Source organism: Bombina bombina, chromosome 6 (assembly GCF_027579735.1).
Source record: "Bombina bombina isolate aBomBom1 chromosome 6, aBomBom1.pri, whole genome shotgun sequence".
In the NCBI taxonomy this organism is placed as follows: domain Eukaryota; kingdom Metazoa; phylum Chordata; class Amphibia; order Anura; family Bombinatoridae; genus Bombina; species Bombina bombina.
This window is the reverse complement of record NC_069504.1, coordinates 910,888,898-910,910,405: the sequence shown is the minus strand read 5'-3', so window position 1 is coordinate 910,910,405 and position 21,508 is coordinate 910,888,898. Positions and strand designations below refer to the sequence as shown.

Here is a 21,508-nt window from a genome sequence, read left to right as displayed (position 1 = left end):
TGGAATAAACCACTCCTCTTCCTCCTCATCTAGCATCTCTTGAAAACAGCGTTCAATAAACTCTTCTTCCCACAGTTCTTCTTCAAACTACAAAAGTAAAATGCCGTTATTAATTTTTCATAACAAGACAGGGGGCTTAACAATTTCCATCCACATCTATAAGCTTGTAAGAACTAAGAAGTGAATGAAACTTTTAAATAATCATTGTTTGTTAGCAACCAAGCTCCGCCCACAGCTTTCTTCTGGTCCAGTTATCCATTTTCTTGTATGACAGTTTATCAGTGCACGTTTACTATTTTTAAGTTAGCTATTTCAAATTGCACAAATCAGAATGTGCAAGGAGGAAAACCTTTTTAAAAGGGACATTAAACAAATGCTATATAGAATGATACATTTAAAAAGATGAAGAAATATAAAGAAAAGGATTAGTCTGAGAATAACATGTAGATGTATTTTTTTTAAAGTTTCATTAGTTGTTTAAATATTGACAAAATAAGTGTCATGTTTTAGTGTCTATACCATAATGGGAGCTGCCATGTTGTAATTTAGGTTACCTTCTCTGCTGTGACCAAATAGGACAGTAGAGTGTGCAGCCAATGGCTGTGTGAAATACAATTTCTAACAGGAAATGAAAAGCTCACAATTTCAGAATAGAATTACAGGAAAAGAAGACAAAATAAGTATACTGCAATATATATATATATATATATATATATATATATATATATATATATATATATATATATATATACACACACACACACAAAATTTACTTTATATTACTATCTCAAACGGTTTAATGTCCCTTTAAGAGTCAATCATGTTTGATTTCAATCTCCCCAGTTTCGTCCAACCGGAGAGATTGACAGCTCCTGCCCTTCCGTGATTGGCTGTGCACGGGCAGGGGGTGGTATTGCACACAAGTGCAAAATAGCACTTGTGTGCAATTCTGAATTGCGCCAGGGGAATTCAGCCCGCCAGAGGTGAGAAACGGCAGACAGGGGAGAGTTATATGCGCCAATGTCCGCCGCAGCTTGATAAATCAACCTCTTAATCCTCTTCATTTTATCAAATTTTCTAAATTCTTTCTTTAACCCACGGTTTTCATACATTTTTTTCCCATGTTAAGAAGAGACAGATTAGTTGTCCAAGACAAGTGGTACATGATCTTATGCAATGTTTATACATGCCAGCATGAACTTTTTCCTGGGAGCCAAGGATTCTGGCACCCTACCTTTTGAATAATATGCAAATGCCCTCTTTGGCTTCTCAATATTCTTCCTGTCTGTTAAATCTTAATTACATTATTCATCTCCTGCTTTATCCTTCTATGCAATGAGTATAAGCATAAAGTCACGTTGAAAGACAATACATAATGCTCAATTCTATCAAACCATAGTAGAATCTTATAAAACCTTATTTCAAATCTGAGACTTTTACAGTTTAGTTTATAAGTAGTGTTGAAAAAGGTTCAATATTTTGCTTTTTTTTTAAACTATTTTGAATCTATTTTTTTCTGGATAACCACATCATAATAAAAAGTATAAAATAAAGAAAAAACTGAAAAAATTAAAATAAATTGCGCAACACATTCTGACAAGGAAATATATGTATTGGTGTTCAGTGCTTAGCACCAACTTGAAGTCTATAATTTGTAGCACTCTGTGACAACTGAACCACTAATCACAGAGTGCTTCAAAGTATACACTTCAAGTCTGTGCTTAGACTTGAACACTAATATATTTTATTGGTATACAGCACCTCCTCCCCTCACATGTATTATAATAAATATTAACAATAAAGATTTTGATACAGAAATGCGAATTATAAGGTGATTTCAACCGTAGTGCCATTTTTTCACCTTTCTTATAATACATAAATATATTTGTTTTTCTGCAGAAAGCTAACCAGCCCCTATGCTGGTGGTACTGTATTGCATTGGACCCAGAGAGCCTACAGTATTTTATAGGCAAATGTTTTACTGGACAAGAATAGGATTGAGATCCCAAGGAAAAAACAACAATTGAATAATTGGACATTATTTTTAAAAGGAGCTTGGAAAAATCTATTTTTTTTAAAATAAAATAAAAAAAAGGAGGGAAGCCTACTTTATAAGCAAGTTATATTATTATGAATAACATCATTATTATAATCGATGTTCCAGAGCTGATCTAATACTTTTTTTATTTACATGCTGGTGGAAATTGTATACAGTACTTCTGTATTAGCTATGTACAAACCTACATTTTTAAATACTAGTTTCAATTTGAATTAACTTTTTGTGTAATATGTCAGGGTTTAAATCGGTTTAAAATTTAGGAGCCAGAAATACTTTTAAGAGCCGGAGAGTATTTTTTTTCTAATAGATATATAAAAATGCTTTTTATGTCCTTTTACAATGTAAATAAAACAAACAGGAAAAAAACCTGACCTGTCTGTTAAATTCCTCTTCATTTTCCATCCACATGTATTCAGAGAAGGGATTGTCATCTTCATGATTGTACCCATTTATAATTAAATCTTCATTTATCATGTTTGGGTTTGTGTTACTACGACTTGGATCCTTCATGACTCCTCAATTTAACCTAAGCCTTAAAACAAAAGTAAAAAAAAACTTTAGCATATAAAATTGTAGTGCTTTCGAAAACACATAATATAAATGGATAAGATGTTCTCACTGAAATATGGAATTTTCTATTAGTTCTGAGAGACATTGCATTGTAGAGATAAATGGCTATCACAGGGCAAAAAATGACATGCTCTAATTTGTTATAGAGCATGTAAATTTTGGCACTAGTGACCCTGCAAATCTGTGTGTTTAGCGCCCCTGCAAAGAAGTTAAATATATCATTAAAGGGTCAATCAGAATCATCTGCTGATCCAATTAACAGCGCTAGTTGCACATCATCGTGCGACTAGCGATGCGGATTGGATCAGCGGTGGGCTCCGCTCAGGACCTGCACTTCCACTGTGTGTTTAACCCCTTTGCAAATAGCAGTTGTCATAACTATCTTTGATATATTTCCAGGGGTTTAAAACATCAAAGTCAATAGGGGGTATGCAATGCTATGTTCCAATAAAGCCCGAGTATAAACAGTTCTGTGATGAGGAGGAAAAAAAAAAAAAAAAAAAAAAAAAGAGACATGATCCCAGAAGCATAACTATTTTTTATATTCTGCCATGAGATTTTTATTTTTTTTCAGTAAAACATATTTCTGCAGGTCATTTAGATTAAATGAAGATTAAAGAGGCTTTATACGTTTTATAAATCTTGCAGCCGTTGAAAATTGCATTGCAAATTAGAAGCAGAGAAAAAAAAAAGTTTTTAAAATGTCTCTTTAATAAATTTGTTTACTTTCCTCTTGGAAACCAGAGTGGATAAAAATCAATCGGCTAGATTACAGGTTCTGTCGGTAAAAACTTGCGGAGCTAAACGCTCCTTTTTTTTACAGCGCACACTTTAAACAACACTGGTATTACAAGTTTTCTGAATGGCTGCGTTAGACTCAGAAAAGTGAGCGTTGAGCAAAATTTAGCTCCACTTCTACCTGTAATACCAGCGTTGCTAACGGTAGCTGAAAGCTGGAAAAACGTGCTTGTGCACGATTTCCCCATAGGATACAATGAAGCGTTCAGCTCTTAACGCAGCCCCATAGTTTCCTATGGGGAAACACTTTCTAAGTCTACACCTAACACCCTAACATGAACCAGAGTCTAAACACCCCTAACCTTACACTTATTATCCTCTAATCTGCCGCCCCCAACATCATCGCCACCTGCATTATACTATTAACCCCTAATCTGCCGCTCCGGACACCACCGCCACCTACATTATCCCTATGAACCCCTAATCTGCTGCCCCTAACATCGCAGACACCTATATTATATTTATTAACCCCTAATCTGCCGCCGCCACCTACCTACAATTATTAATCCCTAATCTGCCGACCGGACATCGCCGCCACTATAATAAATGTATTAAACCCTAAACCGCCGCACTCCCGCCTTGCAAACACTATTATACATTTTATTAACCCCTAATCTGCCCTCCCTAACATCGCCGCCACCTACCTACAATTATTAACCACTAATCACACGCCCCCAACGTCGCCGCTACTATAATAAAGTTATTAACCCCTAAGTCTAACCCTAACCCTAACACCCCCCCTAACTTAAATATAATTTAAATAAAACAAAATAAAGGATTTATTTTACAGGCAACTTTGTATTTATTTTAACTAGGTACAATAGCTATTAAATAGTTAATAATTATTTAATAGCTACCTAGTTAAAATAATTACAAAATTACCTGTAAAATAAATCCTAACCTAAATTACAAATACACCTAACACTACACTATCAATAAATTAAATAAATTAACTACAATTATCTAACATAAAATACAATTAAATAAACTAAACTATATTACAAAAAAAAAAAAAACACTAAATTACAAAAAAATAAAATAAATTACAAGAATTTTAATCTAATTACACCTAATCTAAGCCCCCTAATAAAATAAAAAAGCCCCCCAAAATAATAAAATTCCCTATCCTAAACTAAATTACAAAGTAATCAGCTCTTTTACCAGCCCTTAAAAGGGCTTTTTGCGGGGCATTGCCCCAAAGTAATCAGCTCTTTTACCTGTAAAAAAAAAAAAAATACAATACCCCCCCCCAACATTACAACCCACCACCCACACACCCCTACTCTAAAACCCACCCGATCCCCCCTTAAAAAAAAACTAACACTACCCCATTGAAGATTACCCTACCTTGAGCCGTCTTCAGCCAGCCGGGCACCGGTGGGACAGAAGAGGACATCCGGACTGGCACAAGTCTTCATCCGTTCCGGCCAGAAGTCTTCATCCGATCGGGGCAGAAGAGGTCCTCCATCCAGCAGAAGTCTTCATCCAAGCGGCATCTTCTATCTTCAATCAATCGGAGCGGCTCCATCTTCTATCCAGCCGACGCAGAGTCATCCTCTTCTTCCGATGTCCTAACGAAGAATGACGGTTCCTTTAAATGACGTCATCCAAGATGGCGTCCCTCGAATTCCGATTGGCTGATAGGATTCTATCAGTCAATCGGAATTAAGGTAGGAAAATTCCGATTGGTTGATTTAATCAGCCAATCGGATTGAAGATTAGGGGTTCATAGGTATAATGTAGGTGGTGGCGATGTCCGGTCGGCAGATTAGGGGTTAAATAATTTTATTATAGTGTTTGCGATGTGGGGGGGCCTCGGTTTAGGGGTTCATAGGTAGTTTATGGGTGTTAGTGTACTTTGTAGCACTGTAGTTAAGGAGTCTTGGAGGTAGAACCTGTACCGCTCACTTCTTCCAAGAACTTGTAATACCAGCGTTAGGCAAATCCCATTAAAAAAGATAGGATACGCAATTGACGTAAGAGGATTTGCGGTATGGAAAAGTCGCAGAAAAAAAGTGAGCGATACACCTGTACCTGCCATACTCATAATACCAGTGGGCGTTAAAAAGCAGTGTTAGGACCCCTTAACGCTGCTTTTTAAAGCCAACGCAGAACTCGCAATCTAGGCGAATGATTTTAAAATAATGTTTTTTATTTAAATCTGATTTTATTAAATTTAAATAGGATTTTTGTTTAAATCTTTCTATATACAGTTTCTCTTTAAGATACATTATAAACTAAAAGTTATTCATCCTGAAATAAAAGATTAGTTTTAGAGTACTGTATATAGCAATATTATTTTGGGCCATTTTTTCTATCTTCAAGATATCACATACTATTGGTTTTGTAATTCTCAAAACTGTGAATTTGTGTCTGCACAGCAAAAATCTTATAAAATAAATATACAGAGTTGAAAAATAGACATTAAAAGGGCATAAATATGAAGAAAAAAAATTCAGTTTCAGATAGAGGATACAATTTTCAGATTTACTTTTATCAAATTTGCTTTATTCTCTTGATATCCTTTGTTGTAGAAGAACAATGCTCTACTGGGGACTAGCTGAACACATTGGGTGAGACTGTGACAAGCAGCTAGCTCACTGTAGTGTATTGCTTCTGAGCCTACCTCTGTATGCCTTTCAACAATGGATACCAAGAGAATGAAAGAAAATTAGATAAGAGAAGTAAATTAGAAAATAGTTAAAAATTGCATGTTCTTTCTGGATCATGAAATTTTAATTTTTTTTTTTTTATTATTATTTTTATTGAAGTCATAAACAAATATAACAATAATGAAACGTCCAACAATAGTAACAAAGGAGAAAAGTACAGTACTAATACCATGATCTTGCCAGGTAAACAACACAAGTTATGCCATTGTTGTATACATTCAAAAATTTCACAAGAAGTACTCTATGATGAGTAGTAAAAGAATGGAGAAGCAATAACTGGTTAGTGTTATGGAGGAGCATGGTGGTTTACTAGGCAATAAATCTAAATAGAAGGGGTATATAAATCCCGTTTATTAAAGGCATTAGTAAAGAGTTTGGACTATCCAGATTAAGACCTCAGTTTTTATTTTTTTATATGATATGTAGGCTAGAAGTGACCCCACCTTGTGATGGATAAATACACCATAAAATATTAATTTAGAAAATATAAAAGCAAGGAAGGGTTGGTTTTATGGGGGTAAAGGGAGGGGGAAAATAGAGTATATTCTCCACTTTATCATGAAAAAGCATTTATAGCGGTATATAATCTAGTAAAAGTAGGATAAATGTGGATTGGCTTGTGTTTGGCCACTTATGGACCAATTTAGCGGGGAGACGGATAAGGGGACGCAGCGGGCAAGAGCCGCTCAAAGTGGAGTGGGGGGGGAGCCAAATAGGACATGAGAGCAGGTATGGAAAGACTTATTGGATGGATATAAGGGTGGGCTTCACAGGGGGGACCTGTTATTTACATGACTACTGGGATGGGCATGGCTCCATCAGAGTGAAGTAATTATCTAAATATAGTGTTATGCTCATATAATGAGAAGGTAATGACAAATGCGTAGAATATGCGACCAGGATAAAACCAGAGCTCAATTATGGGAAGTAAGGGGCCTTACTAATCACACTGTATTATTATGTGGAGAGGGGGGCTGTAGAATGTTCGGGGTATAGGGAATCTCCGGATGAGCCCCTCTCCTAGGGGAGTCTCATCTATAGACGAGGCTGGAAAAAGGAGTGGGGATATGACCCGCCGGCAATAAGCTCCGGCAGGAAAGGGAGGAGAGAGGCTTATCATGGACAAGTGATATATACTGATAATGTGGAAAAAGCCATGAAAGAGCTAGTGATGACAGTTCTACAGTCACTAATAATGATAGCATATACATATATAGATGTTCATACACACATTAACTGCTATACTCGTGGGCGACGAAAGTAATTGGTATGAAGTGATAAATATTACCTATATGTTGAAACGAACCTTCAGCCTATGAGAATCTAATAACTGTGTGCCCCAACCACTGAACTATAAAGTGGGGAGGGGGACATTAGCGTGTATGGAACGTAAGAGATTTCCAGGTGAGCCCCTCTCCTAGGGAATTACCAGCTATAGGCGATGTGGGAAAAAGGCATAGGGATATGACCCGCAGGCAACCAGTACCGGTGGGAAAGGGAGGGGAGGAGCCCACCAGAGACAAATAATTTTGTATTAATATAAAACTCAACATAAGCCCTAGGAACATAAAAATAATAAAGCATAAGCAGATCATGATTCCATAAACAGAAGAGCAAAGAGTATGAAATACATTAAGTGTATCTACTAGTGCCTAAACATATACACATCTTTGCGGGCTAATGAAAAAACAAACTATATATATATATATCTTAGCTTAGACTTTGAACCTCTGAGTAAGAGAGCCATCACTCTTAAATATAATGATCAGTCAGCCACTACTGCAGTAGGAAGACTGGTTGTAGTGTTTGAGTGAGAATTAGAGCTAATCCAGTCAGAATAAATAAACACACCTATATGTCCTTGCGCTTACGAACATATACACATATAGACTCACATATAAAGTAATAGACATCACTTAGGTTGCTTTCTCCAAAACATATATGGATACATAACATAGTCTGCCATCAATAAATATATAGTTAAAACAAGGAAAACACCCCCTTATAAGCATAGGTATATTAAACAATACAATAGTAGGTCCATACTAGAGTACCAGATACTCAGGGATATAACTTATTAGAGTAAATAGGAGATATAGAGATATGTCGCCTGACCATAAATCTAGTGAGGGATTGTATAGGCAGTATTGCACAACTAGGTTTCCAGCAAGTATACATAGGGATATGGGATATATCATAAAGCTGGAGAAGCTTGAATGTAGGGAGTATTAAGTATACCTAACTTCAGGGGCTATACAGCTGCGCATGAAGCTAATCTGCAATTAGAGTGAACCTCACTGCTTAAAATATTACATACAGACTGCTAGGTAATATCCCAGCACGCAGGACAAAGATTTCAACTAGCTCTCAGCTAATATAAACAGCTGTAAGTTATATGCACAAACATAAGATCGCCTGAGTGAATAAAACACTAAGAGTTATGAATTCCTCTGGATCTGCCCACACATGAGAATGAGAACAATAAACATTACTGGTATAAGAACCCCTACCTTCCAGCCACATACTAGAACCTCTACATAGTGAACAGCCACAGCGGAATGCAAATAAATTTTGTCAGGCAATAAATAGGCAATTGAAAGTAAACAAGGATAACTAGGTAATAACTAAATGTAAGGGGGTTGTCAATTTTAAACCATAAACAGGAGGATTAACAAAGAATGTTCATTTCCAGTATAGAAGACCTAAGTAATATATTTATCAATATTCAGACTCCTCAGATAACTAATTAGGAAAAAGTAGATCAAACACACAGCTAAGGTCGAGGGAAACTGTACCGACTATACTGGGGAGGAAAATGCCACCACTCCAACTGCCATCATAAACAGTTCCCAATAGTAGTGAATGTCCCCTTTTCATATGAATAGATCATGGCCACCTTAAATATATTTGGTGTGGATATACATAGTATGTGAATCGTGTGTTGTCATGGCATCGGTTGTGGCGTACATAATAGGGGTCTCAGCACATAAACTCTCCGATTCAGTTTGTGCTGTTATGAGTATCACTGATCTTTAACCGATGCCTGTAGCGGGTGCACCTCCTGCTCCCAACAGCGGCACTACAATGTAAGACACATAGAGCCAGCAACCCAGGCCCCACACTTTGCTTCTATGACACAGGCTCAAGGGGATGTGGGGATCTGTCTCCAGTAAGATAACGCCAAAATCAGCACCTGTCGCCAGTGTAAGGAGATGTGCCGCCTCTGTCCCAGCTTGGCTGCTACTGCGTTCCTTCTCCTCCAGGAGCAACAAGATCTTCTCTCGCGATTCACAGCGGTCTGGGGGAATCCGAAATTGAGGCCGGGCTATGAGGACTGAAGGAGCCGATATATTCTCGGTTAGTGTGTCAGCCTGCGAGTTCCCGGCATTTGAATGCGATGTCGCCGTATCTCCTAATACCGACTGCTGTGTCATCTCAGGGAACCGGTCCGGCATTTGACTTAGTTTACCATGTCGGGAGAGTAATGCAAGCGAGTCAGAGGGTTTCCGTGCTGTTTCCCAAGCCCTCGATGTAAATGTAGTATGGGTTCTTCTGTAATGCACAGGCTCAGTGTCCATAGTTAGGCATTCTGGCAGTGGGGCGCAGGCGGAAAGTAGCAGCCTTAAATCTTCTTTCAAGCACTGATGATGCTTCTTTAGGAGTTGTAAAGTGCTGCGTTCCCAGGAGTTAAGGGCCTCTATAGCAGCCATGTTATTAATAGCAGATGGCATCGGGAAAATCCACGTGGCGCAGTTTAAGTAGAAATGATCGCTATATATTCAGCCACCAACTTGTCTTAAGGATCTTTAGAGGAACAATAGTTCGTAGATACTCCCTGATATAGCAGGCAAAAGTTTAAACTCTTTATGAGTATATTAAATCATATTTTTATATCCAAGGGCTAGGAGCCTCAATAGGAACACGTCCAGCTCTTTCTGTAGTTGGCTCCGCCCCCCATGAAATTTTAATTTTGACTCCACTCTCCCTTTAATGCCATTGCTCCCCTGCAAACTAAGTTTCAAGAAGCTCAATAAATAGAACTTTGTTTGGAGTGGAAATAGATCTGCACAAGCACCTAAGTGTGAGGAAGGAGGGGCAAGCATTAATAATGAAATATGACTGTTTTAGATAAATAAATGTATTTAAATTGTTGTTATTATTAAGGTAAATGCTTATTTTTCTTTAGTTAAATAAAAAACTATTTAAAATTGTTATTAAGGTAATCATTATTATTCTCCCTCCAATAAAGTACAGCTGAAAAGTTGATCAAATATGAATAACCTATTAAACTGGATATACCTATGCATATCTAAATGATATATAACCAAATTAGTAATGGTCTTATATAACCGGAAAAATAATCTGAAAAGTTATTCTAAAAATGAAAACCATGATTTAAATATATTTAAATTGTTGTTACTGACTAGTGATTTGAATCGCGATTTAAATAAAATCCACCCTGTTGGAAACATCATATAAGAAGGTAAAAATGTAGCAATAAAATAGGTGCATTGGGGGGGGACGTGTCCGACTATCGACTGTGATGGCTGCTTTTTGAACTGGGCTCTGCTGAGGAGAAGTTAAAACTGCTGTTTATCTCTCCTAAATTCATCCCATTAACCCAAACTTCAGCTATATGAAGATATCTATTCCTCGTGGAAAAGTTCTAGGCAGTTTATGTTGTTAATTTTAGCCCAGCAGACCAGAATCGGTGAGGTGCGCAGCAGAGGCCTAGAGACGGCCTGAAACCTCATCTACCCCTCCATTGATCTGATAATATCGGATAAAGATCAGCCGATTGAGCTGAAGAATACTTCCTGTTCTACTAACAGAGCAGCATCTTTCCTACTATTTAAAGTGTATGTAAAGTCACGCTTTCTGTTGTTGCTTAATGTATTAATCTATAAAAATAAAGGTTAGTTTAATTCATGAATTTTTTATAATATAGCTCTATTCAGGTAACGAAGCATTTTTAACCCGATTTCTCTTACTGTAATCCTCCGCCCGCCATCTTGTCCCTCGTTTGGCATTTGATTGACAGACCGCTGTGACAAATTAGAGATCGTACCCCGTGGCGTCCTGCCCCTTTTTCATTTACGTCACGCTATTGAACCGATGCAACTGCGCATGCGTCTCATAACATCGTCATCCACATTCCGTGTTCGTTCGTGTTTAGCGCATGCGCTTTGGTCCTTACTCTCTGATTTACATAGCAGGCGCAATCGCTCGGAGTAACGGAACAAGCCACGCAAGCGCATATTGAAATCCAAATTGAAACGCATGCGCAGATTGATTTGCCCGCGGGAGCGCGCTCCAGTAATACGTAAGCGAGCGTGAGGGAATGGTCTATAACGAAAGGACCTTTCAAGCCGGAAATCATGGATGGGAGGAGTTCAACCTGAAATCGTAGCTAAGTATTATTTGAAACTATAACATGACAGCATGATTAAAAAAAATAAAAATATAGCGGTTTATATTGCAAGCGTATTGACAATCAAAATTTTTGATTAGAAAGCTGAAAATTGACAATCACTTTAAGTTGAGAGCTATTGCTAAACATGGATGCCATGGACACATGGGAGCGCAATATGGTGCAACTTGTGGAACTTCATTGCCGGGAATTACAGTTTGAGCTTTACAGCCTTCTCATGCCTGCAAACTACATGGAAAAGACCCTACCCAGAGAAACACGCTGGACAGCGGAGGACTGTGGAGATAGTTCTATACCGCTGAGGAGAGATCGCGGACATAAGAACTCAGTAGCTATAGAGGTCCCAGAGGATACACGGAGTACTCATATGGGGCAAGAGCCTAACAAAATGGCGGAGGAGGTTGTTCCTGACTCGGTGGCAGAGAACAATATTTCTACTTTTGATAATACTCATACCCTAGAGACCACGCTTGTGATGTTTCCAGCGGACAGTGTGGAAGATGTGGGGTTGGTCTCGCTTCAACCACCGGCAGTGTCCTTACCGGGCTGCTCGGCTGGGTCACCTAGCAATACCATGATCTTCGCCCCAGTAGGTGAGCAGCAAGTATGGCCTCCTGATGGCCACCCGCTGGAGCAGAATAATGGGGACTTATGCCTACCGGAGAAGCCGGAATCTTACTGGTATGTTGTGGGTATTGGAGGGGTACCAGCCGTATCACATGACAGAGGCGAAGTTTTGATGAGATGCTGGTCACTGCTGGATTTACAAGTTACATGGGCGGTGGACGCTGCGCCAGACAAACCCACAGTACTAGTAAATATTCTGCTCCAGCTACATGGTTTGCCTTGTGTGGCGGTTCACCTGGATGTCGCCCTGAGACTTGCTTTGGAGAGCGATATGAAGGCTGATCGTCTGAAGGGTTTCTGGCGTTCTGGAATAGGGTGATATACCTATGCTACACGGCCAAGCTGTTGCAGAACATTGCATATTTACTTGGCCACCCTTGTGCAGTAATCTATAGCTGATTGTACTGTGTCTTAGACAGACTGGATTGAACTATAAGGGGAGTACAACTGGTATGAGACTTTGTCCTGATATATGTTACTGCTCATAGATATAGTTATCCCTAGTTGTAGTATGTAGTTCCACAGACATCTATCTGAAAATTGTGCCGGTGTACTATCTTTTGTCCCTTATAGGTATTTAGCCCTGTCAGTGTCTGTGATAGGATACCTTTTACTTGCAGTCCTATCTATATCCTAGTTAAGCTGCTTTACATCCTTAGGCAGTATTTTCAATATTTTATGTTGTTTTAGTTGATCATTCGCAAATGTTTAGAAATATATTTTAAGACTCCTCCTATACTGGCAGACACGATTCCCAACCCTAAGATATTAAGCTTTCCATCGCATAAGTTGTACCACTATGCCCCGAGACCTCTGGCACTCCAGGATATATGTATGTTAACCCATGTTAGTCCAACACTGGCTCATAGTATTTTGCTCCATTTTCCCTGGATTGGATATACAGTTAGTAGTAGATCGGTTGCATATAATGTAACTGAGCATATAATGCTACATGTTTGCTATACGTCTTACATGTCAGGTTGTATATATTACTGTGCTTATGTATAATTGCGTGTGGCAAACTTTATTATAAGATATTAACTTAATTTTAAGGTCCAAAAGTGACCGTATGTAATGTTAGAGCTCCTCTCCCTATATATTTAAAGTATAAAGGCCCATGAGTGGTCTGCCAGTCTTGTTGAGGTGCTTTCATTTCCCACAAAAATAAAAAATAGAAAATGAGGTTCCACATGTATATCTAGTATTTTGTACAAGAGTAATGTACTGTATTCCTAATTTTCTGCTGACATGTATACAGTAATTTAATTCTATGAGAACGTAAAAGCTACACAAATATTACTGTATCTAACGCATGCATGTTACTGAACTACTGTTTAATGTTTACTACTTGCATAACCTCAATAAAAATCTAAAAAAAAAAAAAAAAAAAAAAAAAAGGTGCATTGCTCACAAGAACATTTGACATTCCAGAGTCACAGCTTTGAAGACCGGAAAAGGCTAGGTAGCGGGGCTGAAAAATATCCCTGATAGCCAGTTAACAATCAATGTGCTGCTCTATATTTGAATGTTCTTTTAAAACAGTAATTTGCTATAGCCACAGTGTTAAGGAAAACACAGTGCAACCAAAGCACAGCGCTGTTTGCCGAGAAGAGACTAATGTGGGTCATTGCTGCAAAGAGAAAGCGCTAACAGTTCCTGCATTTGTCCAATTCTTTCTGAAGACATGCTGCATTTTCTGTGATGACATTGCAGATCACAGGATGGTTTCTGCCTTGGGGAACATGACTACAGTATTTCACTTATGTAACAGAGTTTGTTATAAAGAAATATAATACATGACCATGGTCCTGTTGCAAGTATCCCAACATTTGCTTGTCGTTTTATTAGTAAAGTAAACTGTGTATTATTTTTTTTAATCAATCATCCAGAGCTTACAGCAGGGCATGAAAACATTTTAGCAAAGGTGCCAGAACAAAAAACTAAAGACCAAGTTTATATGTATTAATTTGTAAGGAACCTGGAAAGGTTGTCAACGTCAAACATATGAATAATGATTCAGAACTTAGGAACCATTAATAACATTCAAAAAGTCTTGGCTCCCGGAATTTACCAAACCATGGTTTACAGTTAGGATTAGTATTAAGAGGTATTTTAAAAGTTCTGCAGCAGTAAGTCCTATTGTCCTACTGTTCTTCAAGGGATATGGAAGCCAAAATCAAAGGGACATGAAGCCCAAATGTTTTCTTTCATGATTCCAAAAGAGCATACAATTTCAAGCAACATTCCAATTTATTTCTATTTTATTTTGAAGGAGCAGCAATACAATATTGAGGGTTATCTGAACACAATGGGTGAGCCAATGGCAAGATGCGTATATGTACAGCCACCAATAAGCAGCAAGGACCAAGTAGTAGTGCATTGCTGCTCCTCAACCTACCTATGTATGCTTTTCAACAAAGGATACCAAGTGAAAAAGAGCAAATTAGATACTAGAAGTAAATTGGAAGGTTGTTTAAAACTGCATGCTTGGAATTGCGAAAGAAAACTTTTGGGTTTCACGTCTTCTTGATCTTTTATGATTCTGATACAGAATACAGTTAAAAAAAAAAAAAAACACAATCATTAATTTACTGCCATTATCAAATTTGACTCTTTTTCATTAATATATTTGTTGAAAGGTAGCACCATTCAGTGAGAGCATACTGAGCTAAGTCCGAAAACATGCACGACTTGAAAATGTAGCCAGTCAAAGAGGGGACGGTGTAATACTTTGCAATTTTATAACATTGTCTGTTATTTATAAATGTTATTTAAGCTATCAAAATCACAAATTGCTTGCGTAATTTAACAAATTGATTTAATTATAATTTTGAGCAATAGACATTGAAAAACTTTAATATTAGCTAACTTAAGCTTACTCGCCAGGTGGTGTACACATGAAATAGATTCTGGAGAGAAAACTGTACTGTGCACAACCCTGAAACTGCCTCAGCCTGTTGTCATGCAAAGGAGCTATATTTCAACAAAGGATACCAAAAGAAAGAAGTATATTTGATAAGATGTCACAAACAAAAAAACATTTTTATTAGCCTGTTGCTGAGACAGCTGTCATGCATCATTAAAACGATATTAAACAGTATGAGATTGTAATATAAAATGTTTAATTATGTCTAGTTAAAAAAAAAAAAAAACTTTGCAATATACTTTCATTATTTATTTTGGCCCCTTTTCATGTAATTTAACAATGAAGATTGTTGGTTTTTTAAATCCCATTGAGTTTCTATAAATGAATAGGCGCCTCCATGTTTTAACTTAAGTTGTCCCTTATCTGTTTCTCCTGCTAAAGACAATTAGCAGGAGAACGTTTTCTTGGTGTGCCATTGAGAAAGCACAGAGACCTAAGAGAGGTGGTGATCTAGATCGAATTCTAGCAAAAAGAGAAGCATTTTGGATTTTTACATTGGGTACCAGGTTTCCATCAGGTCCTAATTCTCACTTTGATGTTATGAATCATTGGGAATAATTTATTTGGATGTACTTTTCCGTCTTTGACGTCTCATTTAGTTAATATTGTTAAAAACAGTCTTATAAGCATATTCCTCCTTAGTTTGAATTTTGTAATATTAACATTTGTAAGTCTTAATTTTGATGTGTATATTTTCCTTAACCAGGATTTGTCAGACAATGTTATAATTTACAATTCATAATTTGTATCTCTCTGAATGTATCAGAATTTGTAAACCTCTCTCTTTGCAATATTCTTGTGATAGTGTTTGTGCAAAACTATACTTTGAAGTGAATAGTTACATATGATTGGCTTACACAGACATAGTCGGAATTGTTTCTAACCAATTGGTGAATTTTGTACCCTTTTTAAAATGGATGCAGTGGGATGACACAGTAGGCTATGAGGCCTACTTATCAAAGGTCTGTCGAACCTGATCCGACAGTACGGATCAGGTCCGACAGACATCGCTGAATGCGGAAAGCAATATGCTCTCCGTATTCAGCATTGCACCAGCAGCTCTTGTGAGCTGCTGGTGCAACGCCGCCCCCTGCAGACTCGCGGCCAATTGGCCGCCAGCAGGGGGGGTGTCAATCAACCTGATCGTACACGATCGGTTTGAATTGTGGCAATCTCTATCCGCCTATAACATTCCTTTAATTACACAACAGCTTTGAAAACAATTCTTTTTAAATTAGATGTAAAGCATTGTGGACATTTTTGTCTGATTGCTATCTGAATAAATATAAGATCTTTAAGGGACAGTCTAGTCAAAATTAAACTTTTATAATTCAAATAGGGCATGCAATTTTAAACAACTTTGCAATTTAATTTTATTATCAAATTTGCTTTGTTCTCTTGGTATTCTTTGTTAATTGCTAAACCTAGGTAGGCTTACATACTAATTTCTAAGCCCTTCAAGGCCGCCTCTTATCTTAGTGCATTTTGATACTTTTTATCAGCTAGGCAGCACTAGTTCATGTGTACCATATAGATAACATTGTGTTCACTCCAGTGGAGTTATTTATAAGTCAGCACTCATTGGCTAAAACGTAAGTCTTAAAAAAAGAAACTTAAATAAGGGGGCAGTTTCCAGAGGCTTAGATACAAGGTACTGTATTATATCGAAAGCGTAGTATTACCAAAAACAAGGTACCCTTAACTTTCAATAATAATAGTGTGGCAGTGCACGTTAATGCCCAAAGATATCCTTTGATATATGCTTTCCTCAAATGTGTGCCTTATATAGTGAAAGTTACTTGTTGCAGGAATGGCCGGTGTCAATGTAAGCAAAATAGACAAGCATACTCTCTCCGTAAAGCTATAGCTGTTTCAGGACGCTTATGATGTTAACTTTGTGATACGTGTATTTTAACTTTTTGGATCAATAAAAAAAGATAAGTTTTACGCCAGTGCTCCTTTTTAATCGATTTTTTTAAGATTCAAGGTAATCACAGAGTTAAAATGTATATTGATATATCTGTGTTGGTAATGCAAAACTGGGAATGGGTCCCTTTAATACTTTTCTGTAGTCTTGCAATAAGTTAACATACCAACTGAGCACACTAATGATTCTGATAGCGCATGCGATTTTAAACAACTTACTAATTTACTTCTTTTAACAATTTTCATTCGTTCTCTTGGTATCTTTTGTTGAAAAGCAGCAATATACAGTATACTCAGTAGCTGGCCCATTTCTTGAGTACTATATGGCAGCAGTTTTACAAGAGCACTAGATGACAAAACTATTTACTGCTATGTAGTCCTCCAGATGCCTACCTAGGTATCTCTTCAACAAAGAATATCATGGGAATGAAGCAAATCTAATAGAAGTAAATTGGAAACTTTTTTTTTAAATATGTTCTGTCTGAAATACAAACGAAAATGTTGGAGTTGCATGTCCCTTTAAGCACCTCTTAAAATTGTGCTTTGTTCCACACTCCCTAGAAGTCCAAAAAAGCAAAATCTGTAACGTTTTTCAAAATGCTGCAAATTGCCTAAACCAGCCATATGATTCAGTATTTGACCTCTCTATGGAGCATCAAACAGGCAAAATTGTAAAAAACAAAACAAAATGACTGTTATGTAAACAGGTGGATATTGTAATTATAATAACTATATGATAAATTAATATAATATATTATTTATAACGTTATATGGTCATACAAAAATGTTAGTCTCAAATTGTTTCATTTTTGGATTGGCTCATAGGTACTACATACATACAAAAATATGTCCTGACTTCTATAACTATAGGTATGGCGGCATCCTTAAAGGAGTAGTAAAGTCAAAATTAAACTATCATTGAGATAGAGCAGCAAATTTTAAACTACCTTTCAATTAACGTTATTTAATTTGCTCTTGGTATCCTTTGTTTAAAAGCATACCTAGGTAGGCTCAGGAGCAGAAATGCACTACTTGGAGCAAGCTGCCGATTGGTGTCTGCACATATATGTAAATTTGATAATATAAGTGATTTGGAAAAATATTTAAAATTGTATGCTCTATCTGAATCATAAAAGAAAATCAATGGGTTTCGTGCCTGTTTTATATTTGGGACTGTTTCCAATTTTCAAACAAATTTGTCAACTTCGGGGCTACAGTGAATTAAATTGTGTAAAACAATATATATCTACTGTTATTAAAGGGACAGTTTAGTCAAAATTAAACTTTCATAATTCAGATAGGTCATGCAATTTTAAACAACTTTCCAATTTACGTTTATCATCAAATTTGCTTTGTTCCCTTAGTGGTATTTTTGAAAAGCTAAACCTAGGTAGGCTCAAACTGATTTCTAAACCGTTTAAAACCACCTCTTAGCTCAGAGCATTTTAAAAGTTTTTCACAGTTAGACAGTACTAGTTCATATGTGACATATAGATAAACATTGTGCTCACTCCCGTGGAGTTATTTAGGAGTCTGCATTGATTGGCTAAACTGGATATCTGACAAAAGATAAGGGGGCAGTCTGCAGAGGCTTAGATACAAGCTAATCAAAGAGGTAAAACATTTATTAATATAACTATGTTGGTTATGCAAAACCGAGGAATGATAAAGGGAGTATCTATATTTTTAAACAATAGCAATTGTGGTGTAGACTGTCCTTTTATGTCAGATACCAAAAAATGCAATAAATCCACATATATGTGTTCTACTGAAGAGAAAAGGTGCCTAATTTATAATTGTTAGTTCACTGTTTTATTTAGTTAAAATCCATCAGTAAACTCCTTATTGTTGATATTAAAATACTTGCAAAACAGCAGCAAACAGTTATATTTTTGTGTATTTTTAGGACAGTTAAACTACCTGTATGTGGTTCTTGTCAGATCTGAAAACAAAACAAGTAGAAACTCTCCTAAAGTTTTATTCGGACTCGTTTTTAGATTATTACGTTGTACGTTTGAATTTATGTCCTAGCTCATCAGTATTCTGGTTGGCTACTAAATGTAATATATAACTCAGCCAAATACTTCTGTATTGTATCAATGAAAATACAGCAACATTGTATTGTTCAGCCAATATACGTGCCATATGTTTTTTGCCAATGCAAAGCTGTTATTCTTCAAACAAAAACAGAAGTATGTTTTTCTGGCTAAATCTGAGCACCATAATGAAGTAAAATAATTAAGTAAACCCTTAACATCAATAGTATTTCGTAACAAGAAAGAAAAGAAAAAAAAAAACAAACATGCTCGTCTTACACCGATGATCCCACGACGGCCTCGAGATGCATTCAGTGCAGTTGTTTTTGTTGTGACAGGTTATAAAGCGCTGACGGGTTCAGCACAATGGGCAGAGCTCTGTCAGATGAGCAGCACTGCAGCTGTAAGCTTTGTGTCTATGGCACTCCCAGCATGCACAGCGGCATCATACCAAGCCAAAGACACAAATCGCCATTTCACTAGGCACCAACAACTAATATGTCGGGGAATTAATATCCACTGAACCTCTGTAATGCGCCCCAGTTAGTGCCAAAACTTGTCAGTCACAGTAATTGAAAAACACATATGGCCTTATCCACTACCCACGCAATTATAGACGGAACATCTAAATATTCTAAATACACAGAGTGATAAACGAATGCATTTTACTATACTGTAGTCTTTTCTGATTCGATATGATAGTTTAAAAAACTTAAAGGAATCCTTGAATAAAACGTTTAACCTAATTTATATTTGAGGTTTACCTACCTCTTTACATACAAACACGAAGACAGGATATGTCATCACATCCGCCACTTGTGTTACTGTTACGTACGTGATGAGGTGTAATTAAAAAAAAAAGGAAAACAGGAATATCTGGCGCGTGCGTAGTTGTGAGCTCAGCTATTGCAGTGAGTGTTGTGCTGGGGTTTGTATTAGGAAAACACAGTTCTTTATGAAAATTTATGATGTTAGAAATGATAAATGAGTTGTTTGGTTGGCGGTGCACAAGCGTGGAACAGATGAAAGTAAATACAATTCACAGGTGTGATGTTAGAACTTGAGTTAACTAAATTTAAGGGGTTTATCTTACGTTGGACAGGATAAACCATACATGTTTTGAAGGTGCATTTTAAAGGGACATTAGACACTAAATAAATGCTATCTAGAATGATGCATTTAAAGAAAAGATTAGTCAGAATAACATGTAGATGTATTTTTTTAAAGTTGCATTAGCTGTTAAAATATTGACAAAATAAGTAAAAGTTTTAGGGTCTATAAAACAATGGGAGCTGCCATGTTGTAATTTAGTTTACCTTCGCTGCTATGGACAATTCCGATTATCCTAGCTTTGTGAAGGAATAATCTAGATTTTATTAACGAGACAGACGATTATTTTGCATAAGCATTTTCCTTTACTACTCAACAGCCATTCAAAGTAACAGTCAACAGTTTAAACATTTAACATAGAGAGCACAGGAATGAAAATAGTGACTAATGAGAGACAACCCTGGATGGTGTGATCCAAAGCAGACCATAGTATATAGTATCCCAACTGCCTCTTTGATCTTTGTTACTAGAGAAGAAAAAATTGTAGTGTTCAGAAATTAGTCCTTAAACTGAAATAAAAAACATAATTAAAGGGACACTGAACCCAAATTTTTTCTTTTGTGATTCAGATAGAGCATGCAATTTTAAGCAACTTTATAATTTACTCATATTATCAATTTTTCTTTGTTCTCTTGCTATCTTTATATATAAAAAAGAAGGCATCTAAGCTTTTTTCTTGGTTCAGACCTCTGGACAGCAGTTTTTGATTGGTGGATGAATTTATCCACCAATCAGCAAGGACAACCTAGGTTGTTCACCAAAAATGGTCCGGCATCTAAACTTACATTCTTGCATTTCAAATAAAGATTCCAAGAGAATGAAGAAAATGTGATAATAGGAGTAAATTAGAAAGTTGCTTAAAATGTCATGCTCTATCTGAATCACGAAAGAAAAAATTGGGGTTCAGTGTCCCTTTAAGGTATTAAGTGCATCTAAGAGTCTAGGAGGGACACCGCTCGTGATCGCTTACCCCCACCAATCAATACAAACTACCGGAAGCCTAAAAACAGCAGAGACAGACCGGAGAGGAGAAGCGGACCTCACAGTAACAGGAGTTGCTGCGGGGTGTATGTCGGCGATCGGCGAGTAGAGACAAGAGCAAGGTGGGACACAGCTCTGCTACTGATAAATAATTGTAGTAAAGGCATTCCATCTGATCCCGGACCGGATCCCACACACCCAGTGGCCGACTGTCTCCATCACTGCTCGCCACGGACCGGCTCTGAGGTCCAGCTTGATAGAGGTGGTGTCTGTGGGAGGAGAATAGTCAGACTTTAAAACAAGATGAACTTCAGGTTAGTGGAGCAGAGGGTTTTCACAGTGATCCCAATTGACTATACACATAAGTCTGGG

The 21,508-nt window shown here is 37.0% G+C and overlaps 1 protein-coding gene across 2 annotated transcripts in view; it reads right to left on the bottom strand.

Moving 5' to 3' along the window:
* The window catches only part of PAIP2 (poly(A) binding protein interacting protein 2), a 24,435-nt gene extending 4,529 nt beyond the window's left edge, over positions 1-19,906 (bottom strand). The window contains exons 1-3 of one of the 2 annotated variants that reach the window (XM_053718545.1): positions 19,814-19,906; positions 2,432-2,591; positions 1-87 (exon numbers count right to left, since the gene is read on the bottom strand). The exon at positions 1-87 is cut by the window's left edge and continues 90 nt beyond it. In XM_053718545.1, the coding sequence (XP_053574520.1) occupies positions 1-87; positions 2,432-2,569 (225 nt within the window). In that variant the 5' untranslated portion in view covers positions 2,570-2,591; positions 19,814-19,906. Of the gene's footprint in view, positions 88-2,431; positions 2,592-19,324; positions 19,429-19,813 lie in introns of those variants that run through there. The other variant, XM_053718544.1, reaches the window with a different exon arrangement.
* Positions 19,907-21,508: the final 1,602 nt, after the last annotated feature.